Source organism: Octopus bimaculoides, chromosome 26, assembly GCF_001194135.2.
Source record: "Octopus bimaculoides isolate UCB-OBI-ISO-001 chromosome 26, ASM119413v2, whole genome shotgun sequence".
NCBI lineage: Eukaryota > Metazoa > Mollusca > Cephalopoda > Octopoda > Octopodidae > Octopus > Octopus bimaculoides.
The window spans coordinates 16,724,047-16,734,933 of NC_069006.1; the positions used below are offsets into that span (position 1 = coordinate 16,724,047).

Here is a 10,887-nt window from a genome sequence, read left to right on the forward strand (position 1 = left end):
AATTTAGTTCAGTTTCGATAATAATAATAATAATAATAATAATAATAATAATAATAATAATAATAATAACAACAACAACAACAACATCGAAAAATACCTAAGGAATGAGAACCCAGGTTCAAAATTTCCCCAACAGACTTGATGAAGGCTGGAGGATGTATCAGCTGAAACGTTGTGTTAACAACAAACATGACGAGGACAAATATCCGTCAAATGTAAATAATGTAACTAATGTAAATAGACAATGTAGTCTTAAATTCACTATATGAGAATAAGAAACAGAATGGTCACAGCCAGAATATCTTTGATCATAGAAATGCTAGATCAGGGTTTAACCTCAGGCTAAGCAACAGTACACTACAGACATACGAATGTATTGATACTTTCAGCATGTTTCATGCAATCGATCGTTTTCACACTGAACAAATAAATCAACCATGATTCATCACTGAAGTTTTAATTATCAGAAATATTTTATGGTTAGAGAAAAAGGAATTTATCAGTAAATTTGGTGGTGGTGGTGGTGGTTGTGTCTAGGAGTACATTGTTTAATGTGTCTTTTCTTTATTCAAGACAATGGTGTATGTTGTGTGTGTGCTTGTGTATAGCTGCTTTTCTAGAAGGCCGTCTGACAATATAGACCCTCCTTCTTTGTTGTTTAACCCCAGGCCAATTTTAACTGAGCAGACACATCATTGAAGCCATTCCAGCCATGTATTTCATCTATTCCCTATGCGCCGAGAATCCACATTATTGAATGCGTCTTCTTTTTTTAAACAGTACAGCACAATTTGAGGGAGATTTAGCCGTTATTTCTACCAAGATGAGCAAATATATAGAGGGTCCCTTGTTAGCATGGACTAGTAGAGCTCATATCTCTATATGGTGTTTAGTTGCATTTCTTTACATTCAAAGTGCATTCAGAGTCCAAATCCTGCTGAAGTCAATTTTAACTTTGATCTTTCTGAAGGAGGTGGTGTTTGATAAACCAATCAAATCTGGGGTTGATTATTATTCTTTGTCTACTTTCAGCCAACAGGCTGTGGTCATGCTGGGGTACCGTAATAATTATTATTCAAAGAGGTGGATTGGTAGAATCAGGAGACCATCCATACAAAAAAAAAAAAAAAAATTCAGTATTTAGTCATATTTATATTCTGAGTTCAAATCCAGTTGAATAAAGTTGACTTTATTTTAATGATCCAGGAAATATGAACAATAAAGTACCTGCCATATACTACAGTCCATCGAATACAGGGGCTCTCAACCGGGTTCATATAAGACTTTTAGAGGCCCATGGATGCAATATAATAAATTGAGGTCCGTGGTAATTATTTAGGGGCCATGAAAAAATTGTGCTCCATACCAGTACAGTTTATATGAAATTATTGGTTATACATCCACTATTGTGGATGTATAACCAATTTATTGCATATAAAATTTTTACTGCAAAAAATATTTTAACAATTTTTATGTAAGTTCTAATAATATTTAATTATAAAAATACAATAGGATTTTTTGAACAGCGACTGGCGAGGAGGGTCCATCCGAGTAAAATAGGAATCAAAGGGGTCCATAGGTAAGAAATGGTTGAGAACTCCTGATGTAATAGACCAAACCCACTCTCAATATGCAGCCTGGTAACTCTGTTACAAATTAGTGGAAATACTAATGTTATTACTGGAAATAATTAAAATTTTAAAAAGAAAAAAGTTTAAATGCTTAGAAATAACCAGATATATTTCATAGGGAATGGAATAAATGTATTTAGTATGAGAGAGGTGGGAGGGAAAGTTAGAGGGAGACAGACATACATACAGACAGTGAGAGAGAGAGAGAGAGAGAGAGAGAGAGAGACGGTGTGTTTAGGAGAGTGAAAGTGATAAAGAGAGTGAGAGAGAATAAGTGAGAGAAAGTGATGAGTGAATGACAAAAAAAGTAGAGAGTAACAGATAGTGACAGGCTGAGAGGAAGAAAGAAAAATAAGGGCCTTATTTTTATTTTTATTACTGCGTGACAGAAGGGCAGAAAGTGAGAGACAAAGAGAAACAGTAAAACTGAAGGTATTAGTAACACTAGATATTAGAGCAGAAATATCAACATTGAATGTGGTGATGGCAATGGGAGCATTTTAGAAGTATGGCATGTTTTATTTTTATACAAATTTTGGACCCATCCCTATTGCTAAGCTCCTGTAAATTAGTTAACTGGGTAGCCAGTCCAGCTGGTAGAGAGTCTATTTAAGGAGACAATATCAACACACAATCTCAGCTCCTATGAACAAGTTAACTTTCTTCACCCTGCAGATCTCTCTCACTACACACATGGTCACCACTCAAATACTTAACCACCAAAGATCAAGCTCAACACCAACCTAGTCATTCTGGCAGACAGGAAGGACCTACAAGAGACGCAGGCAGTTCCCTTCTTCTCACAGACTAATTATAATAATCATATAAAAACAGTCACCGTGACGATGCCAATGAGTCAAAGGATCCAAACGACAATATTAGCCTGACTATGATTAACACAGAAATGCCACATTTAATTAAGAGTTCAGTAATTTATAATTTATGTATTAGTCAGTTGTAATTTAAAGAGACAACTAATACCAACAACTATATGCTCTTTTACTGGTGTCAGTTACCAGAATGCAGCCATGTTTGAGACACTGCCTTGAAGGGATTTATTTGCTCACACAGATCCCATCACTTATTTTAGTCTGGTGTTAATGTAGGTCTCAATGGAGTGGTTAGGTTACCTTTTGTGTTATAAAGGAATATAATTTGAAACACTAGTTTACATCAGTGCACACACAAACAGACATAAAAAAGAGATGAGTGTGTCTCTGTGTGTGTGTGTGGGGAGAGAGAGAGAGAGAGAGAGAGAGAGAGAGAGAAGTGCAGTGAAGTGGGACTGAATCCAAAAATCACATGGCTGCAAAACAAGCTTCTTAACCACACAGTTCTGCCTATCAAATTTTGATTTTCTAAATTAAAATTAAGAGACATCCCAAGCAGAAATACAATGTCTCACAAGTGCTGGCTTTTTGTTTGTGTTTATTTTTCATTATGAAAATGAAGTAGGCGAGTACTGAGCCATGGGTTAATACAATGTCTTCCTAAGTGGGTCCCAAAGAGCCTGAATCACCTTAAAAATTGTGAGATTTCACAAGATAAGGGGTCCATTAATAAAATTGAATAGAAATTTATTTTATAGAAAATGCTCTTCATTATTTTCAAAATAAGTTATTTTGTGGTTATTAATGAATAAATTTTCCAAAACAAATGGTTTCGTTAAATGCTTTATAAAAATTAGATTGGTAGCAATTGTCCATAAAATAATAGGATTTTAACACAATTTTTGGAAAACTGCGAAAGAGTTCCATTACAAAATAAATTTATGAATCACTAGGTGGTGAACTGGCAGAATCAATAAGGCAACAGACAAAATGCTTTGCTGTTTTTAGTAACATCCCTTAGCATTCTGAGTTCAAATCCCACCAAGATGAACTTTGCCTTTCAGCATTCTAAGGTCAATAAAATAAAATATCAGTCTAGTGATGGTGTTGAATTAATCAATTTATCCTTCCTTCCAAATTTCAGACTTTCTACCAATGTTAAAAATCAGTATTGATTAATGAGACATGAAAGACAGGTTCAATATACAGTGGAGGATAAGTGGATGGATGAATGAAGACACTGATGGCATACGGGTATGAAAGATAAGAGTTTTGCAAGAGAATAAGGACATAGAGGTATGAGAAAGGGCAACACAATTAATAATTGATATTAGAAAGAGTTTTGTGGTTGGAGGGGTGAATGGGTGTTTGGCATCAAGCAGCATACAATGAGCCAGACAAACCTAAGGAGTTTCTGGAGCTTCTAAACTGAGCTGCTGAGGGACTCAGTCTTCCACTGATGTAGAGTTTTCTTGAGTTTCGAGTGACCACTCCTAAAGAAGGCAACACTTTAGACAGGTCAATTAGCAACATAATTAGGTCAACATGGGGAATGAAACAGTGACTGGACTTTACAATACAAACAGCAATTAGTATCATCATCATCATCAAAATACAATCAACATCACCCTTGTCATTGATCATATAATCATTATCAACATCATCAATATCATCATGAGTGGAAGTCAAATAAAATGAGATAAAGAATCACATCAAAGCAATATAGAAAAAACATTAAATTAGGGAAAGGGTATCAATGTCGTTATTTTCTGGCACTTAATGTTCTGAGTTCAAATACTTCCAAGGTCAATCCTCCAGGATTGATAAAATAGGGGACAACAGTACCAACAAGGAGTCTTTGAGAGGGGAGGAAGCATTGAAGGAAGTGATCTTGTCAGATGATGAAAAATTAGTGTGTGACAGAGAGGCAGAAACAGATGTCTTGCTGTAGAGGAGGTCCATGGTTACCCAGCCACAGAAATGGAGACAGGGACGATAAGAAAGAGAGTGACAGTTAACAAGAATGAGGGCAGAAACAGTTACTTAGAGAGAGAGAGAGTGAGAGTTAACAAGAGGTGTGCTGCGGTAAAGGAGATAAATGGTCACCTAGCCAGAGGTAAGGAGCAAAGGAAGGAGGGAGAGAAAGTGATCAAGAATGAGGGCAGAAACAGATTTGTTACTGTAGAGGAGATACATGATTATTCATCCAGAGGAGAGAGAGAGAGAGAGATCTGAAATGTTCAGCAGGAGTAGACACATGGTCAGATTCCTTTTATCAAATTGGAGGGTACCACCTACTCCAGACTGAGTTGATGTCTCGCAGACTTTGACATATTTTCTCTTATTTGTATTTAACGATATGTCTAGTCAGGCGACTTTTCAAATGGTACCTTGCTCAATAAACTTGGTTTCGCTTGGTTCAATTATACAGCATGTCATTATTTGCCTGCTCAACTCAACAAACACTGAAGAATTCCTGATGTAAATCCAGTGGTATTTATATCAATACTGTGGATGGCATCAGGTAGCCATAGACAGAGAATGTTCTTTAATCAGCATATTGTCATGTATATGCCCAAGTTTTTATTAACTACATATATGTATATACGTCATCATCATCATTGTTTAACGTCTACTTTCCATGCTGGTATGGGTAGGACAGTTTGACAGGAGTTGGCCAGGCAGAAGACAACACCAGACTTCTGTCTGTTTTGGCAGAAATTTTATGGCTGGATGCCCTTCCTAACACCAACCACCCAGCAGAGTGGATTAAGTGCTTTTTACATGGCACTTGCACAGGTGAGGTCAGTTTTGGCAAGGTTTTTACAGCTGGGTACCCTTCCAAATGCCAACTACTTTACAATGTGGACTGGATGGTTTTTTACATGACATCAGCACTGGCAGAGGGGGGAGGTCACCATGTAACTTGCAAGACAAAGATCCTTTGAGTGGGGAGGGGGAGGCGATGATCTTGTGTCAGATGAAGAAAGGGTATAGTGGGATAGAGAGACAGAAACAAATGCTGTGCTATAGAGGCAGTACATGGTTACCCGGCCACAGAGAGAGAGAGGGAGAGTGGACCAGGATTGAGGACAGAAACAGGTGTGCTGCTGTAAAGAAGACACATGGTTACCCAGCCTGAGGGAAGAGCAAGAGGAGAATGGGAGACAGCAAGAGTGCAAGAAAGCAGGAGAGTGCCAAGCATACTCACAAGGGTTGGGGATCAGAATATAAATGGGATGGTCAAGTAAAAGGAGAGAGAGAGAGAGAGAGATGGTGGCAAGTGCCAGGGCATACCCTTGAGGTATGGAGGTCATAATATTACATACATATATAAGTGTGCATGTGTACGTAAGGTACTCAACATGGCCTCAGCACAACACTGAACTCAGGTGAGATAGGTAGAGAAAGAGACGGGAGGCAGTGGAAGTGCTTCGCTTACTGTAAACATCCTATAATAAACAGTGAATAGTGCGATTTAGCTTGGAAAAAAAGCTAACAGCTACCATGGCAACAGACAAGTGGTAGTGGTAGTAGTAGTAGTAGTAGTGGTAGTAGCAGCAGCAGCAGTAGTAGTAGCAGAAGTAGTGATGGTGGTGGTGGTGGTAGTAGTAGTAGTGGTGGTGGTGGTGGTGGTGGTAGTAGTAGTAGTAGCAGAAGTAGCAGTAGTAGTAGTAGTAGTAGTAGTAGTAGTAGTAGTAGTAGTAGTAGTAGTGGCAGCAGAAGTAATAGTAGTGGTGGTGGTAGTAGTAGTAGTAGTAGTAGTAGTAGTAGTAGTAGTGGCAGCAGAAGTAATAGTAGTGGTGGTGGTAGTAGTAGTAGTAGTAGTAGTAGTAGTAGTAGTAGTAAGGTGATGATGATAATGGCAATGCAATTGTTGCTATTACTAGCAGCAGTCACTGTGACAACATATTGTGTGGCTGTCCAGCTTAACAATTTCAGTGGAGGAAAACAGTGTGTGTGTGTACAGACCTGGAGGGTATGTGCATACAGAGCTGTTTGCAATTGTGTATGTACATAGAGTTGTGTGAATGAGCATAGAGCTGTTGTGTGTGATGGGGTTTGTCATTACTGTATGAATACCTCAGGACATTGACACCTATCTGCACCACGGCCACCACTACAGTGGGCAACAACAATAGCATCCACATCACCACCATCATGACAATAACCCAATTTCTAAATGACATGGTAGAAATAGCAACCAAATTACCCTCAGATCACACCCCACTATCTCAGGGAGACATTGAATCCTGACATACAAAATGATGAGGTGGTCATGACTGGAATAAATTTGATCTGTGGCTAAACAACATTATCATATATCTTCACCACCTACGTGAAAGTATATGTCATAGTGGCAAAGGTGTTCAGCATAAAACACTTCAGAGATACCTGTTGATGATGCAGATGGGTTTTCAACATTGCAATAGCTTTACTCACGATCAGGAAGAAAACTTGCAATATTTCTAAGTAGTTCTTTGCAGTTTCTGCACGAAGCAAAAGCTTCTCTGACATCCTTCATATGTCTCATCATATTACAGAAATGTCACTTCTTATGTAATACAATACAGAATACAATAGAATTTGAAAGGACTAGAAATCATTTAGTCCCTAGAGCAGTCCTGATTCATGAGAGTGTAATCAAAGGTATTCCAGTCGTGGCCATTCCGTCTTTTATTCAGAGATAGTGTATCTAAGCGTCCTCTGCTTTTTAAGATAGCAAAGCGTAATTTAGAAGTGTTTCCAACATCTTTCATTGATGGCAGACAAACCAAACCTACTACAGTATGTTTGTTTTAGTATATAAATAATATGACAACTTGTTTATTGAAAAATTTGTAAGTTCAATTTTAGGTATTTATACTCTGGTGAAATTAAGAAATCTACTCATAAATAAACAAAACCCTCCAATCCATCTCTGTGTATATACACACACACACACACACACACACAGAGTTGCATATCTATGTATGTACCCACATGTGTCTATGTGCATAGGTCCATGTCTATACACACACACACACACACACAGATGATTGAATCAAATGATTTGTGTGTGTGTGTATGTACTGTTCCGTGATGGTAAGATCAACAACAAAAGTACTCCAACCAGTGAGAAATAGTATTTAATAATATTTAATAGACATAAATACATGTTTTTTATGTATCTAGTAATAGATTCTTGTGCTGAGAACATGCCAAAACGATGCATACCCTGCATGCACATAGATTCTTTCATAAAAAATCTGCAAACATTTTGATTCACCCGTCTGTCAGTTTTGAAGATAATCAAACCAAACTTTCATTTCGAGCCACTCACCCAATTAGTATTTCTACCAAATTTGGTGAAAATCCATTTAGCTGTTTTCCAGTAATTTTGTAATTACACAAAGACGAATGATTACAATATCCTGCTTTTGCTTATGCGCACAAGGTAAAAAAATGAAAAAGATCAAGTGACCAAAGTAAAGATTAAAAACTGCATGGAAGAGAACAGAATAATGGGTGGCAGAACAGTTCATAAATGAAAATGACAGATACCCAGTGTTAGACCCATTGATGTGGTATGATAAACCATCATTCAAACACAGTGTGAGTTAATGGCCATGTTATTAATGCAACTGATAAAGTACTTTCCCAAAAGAATGAGTCACTGTTGAACTTCAAAAGGATACGCATAAGGACAGGATAAGAAAAAGTCAAGTTATTTGACAAAGTAGTGTTTTGTATATGATAAGAAATTAAATTTCACAAGTGTCAAAGTATGAAGTCTGTTTGTGTTATTGAAGAGTAAAAGATTTCTTTCATAAGTAGGTAGGTGGTACTTTTAGTGATAACTATAACACTAGGGAGTGTATGTCTCTCTTGAAGTTATGTTCTAGACTTAATCTTGTTATTTTAAAATTATTGACACTGAAGTTAGAGGTCAACTATATTATTTACATTTGACGGATATTTGTCCTCATCTTGTTTGTTGTTAACACAACGTTTTGGCTGATATACACTCCAGCCTTCATCAGGTGTCTTGGGGAAATTTCGAACTTGGGTTCTCATTCTTAAGGTATTTTTCGATATAATTATTATCATTATTATTATTCAGATCACTGCCTGGAATCAAACTCTGAATCTTGGGGTTAGTAGCCCACGCTCTTAACCACTATGCCATGTGACTTCTCTTTATATAAGGATGAAAATTTCAGAACAGTTGAAAATTAATAAGATATGAGTAGATATTTAACTTTAAAAATGGTTGAGTCCTGCTCTTTGATTATAAGTCTGCTCAGTGAGGGCTGACCAGGAACTAAACAAGAACAAACTGTCAGATCATACAGGTCTACTCAGCCAGGGATAAAATAACTACTTGACCAGGGATAAAATAACAACAGATGGTTGTGCTTCATACTGAAAGATGAAGAAGTGCAATTTTTTCAGTACTGTCCTTAGTGTATGTATCTCAGAGTAGAGTGTCTGATAGTGGAGACTATGCAGTGCCTGAGGAGTATGCGGTTCCTAGTGTATGAGTGTATGTACACTCCAAGCATATTGAATGACACAGATACACACACACACACAACCTCTCTCTCCCTCAAAAAATCTCATTAAAAGGGATAATCCAAAAGAAAAAAGCTGTCTATTTTCCCCCAGAAAACTATATTTTCCAAACTGCTGCAGGTTGTACAAATATGTAAATCCACACCTTAAGATGTGTTCTTGTAAAAATTACTTGTAATCCATAATGAAGATTGGGTTTCTGAATTCTATTTTGCTTCACTGTAGACTATATGCTGTTGTTGTTGGCGCTCCATCGCTTACAGCGTCGAAGGTTCCAGTTAATCTGATCAACGGAACAGCCTGCTCGTGAAATTAACGTGCAAGTGGCTGAGCACTCCACAGACACGTGTACTCTTAACGTAGTTCTCGGGGATATTCAGCGTGACACAGTGTGACAAGGCTGACCCTTTGAATTACAGGCACAACAGAAACAGGAAGAAAGAGTGAGAGAAAGTTGTGGTGGAAGAGTACAGCAGGGTATGCCACCATCCCCTGCCGGAGCCTCGTGGAGCTTTAGGTGTTTTCGCTCAATAAACACTCACAACGCCCGGTCTGGGAATCAAAAACTGTAGACTATAGTATCAACTCCTTCTCTCCAAGCCCACCTTCAGCTGGAAGTAGGAACTCTCAGGTTACAAAGAATTTTCAACAATTTCCTTTATGCTAAAATAAGATAGCTATGTCAACAGTCCATAAATTGTTCCAATGGCTAGATATCATTTTAGATTACAAATACCATGAAACTTACTACTGCAAATATAACCATTGAAGATCAAGAGGCAAATATAATAAGTGTTATTTAAAATGTTCTAAATAAAAATTAAAATTTCAATGAACAAATTCCCAACATTGTTTAGGGTTCAATCCCACTGCATGGCACCTAGGGCTAGCGTCTTCTATTATATCCCAAGGCTGACCAATATGTTTTGGGTGGATTTAGTAGATGGAAAATGAAAGAAGCCCATTGTATATATGTCTGCATATATCTGTCTTAGTGTTTGTGCCACTACTCACAGCCCCACTGCTTGACAACCACTGTTGATTTGTTTATATCCTTGTAACTTAGCAGTTTCACAAAAAGAGAATGGGAGAAGTTCCAAACTTAAAAATAAGTATTAGATGAAGCATGGATAAACAAAGAAAATACTTTCATACAAAAGTGCGAACCAAGACTTAAACTTTCACAGAGTACATACACAAATAACTATTCACACACAAAACTTCATTCTGCCACTTATCATAAGGAAGCTACACAGCTAACAACCTAAATTTTAGCCACTGGACTACATACAAATGACTCCTGTCCACTCTCCCACCAGACAGATTAAATTTGGAGTGCCTTGATTATAACTAAACATGTTTACCCAACCGTGACAATCTTCTTTTTAGGTGCAAAATATACTGCCACATGACATTAACACATGAATGAAGCAGGAAACTTCATGTGCTCATTCTCTACAAACACTTGACAGAAAGTATTCAGAGCATTGATTGTTTGGACTTGTTCAGTCAACCGTGTCAGCCTTAACTTATGACACCAAACATTGTCTTTGATACTAACACACAGACCTAGCAGGAAACCTAGAAACATTTCTAAGACCAGTCTTGTCACTATCCTCTACCAATCAAATCCCATTCAAAACATATACTAATTTGAGCCATGAACTCCTTATGAAAATAGGGCAAGCTTCAAACACTAGTCAGAAGCAAGACAGCTGCAACATAAGCTACGTCTTTCTATTTGAACCTTTTGCAAATCAGTGTAAACTGTGAAACCGGTTAAAGCTTTAAATATATTAATAAAAAATATTTTAACTATCTCCAATGCATTTTCAACTTCTATTTATATATATATATATATATATATATAT

General features: G+C 37.2%; 1 protein-coding gene across 4 annotated transcripts in view; it reads right to left on the bottom strand.

The window, feature by feature from the left end:
- LOC106883030 (unconventional myosin-XVIIIa) overlaps positions 1-10,887 on the bottom strand; it is a 237,634-nt gene that overhangs the window by 156,254 nt on the left and 70,493 nt on the right. For 3 of the 4 annotated variants that reach the window (XM_052976955.1, XM_052976956.1, XM_052976957.1), the window contains one exon: positions 3,865-3,954. The exons of the other annotated variant lie outside the window; for it this stretch is intronic. In XM_052976955.1, the coding sequence (XP_052832915.1) occupies positions 3,865-3,954 (90 nt within the window). The remainder of the gene's footprint in view (positions 1-3,864; positions 3,955-10,887) is intronic. 4 annotated transcript variants of the gene reach the window in all.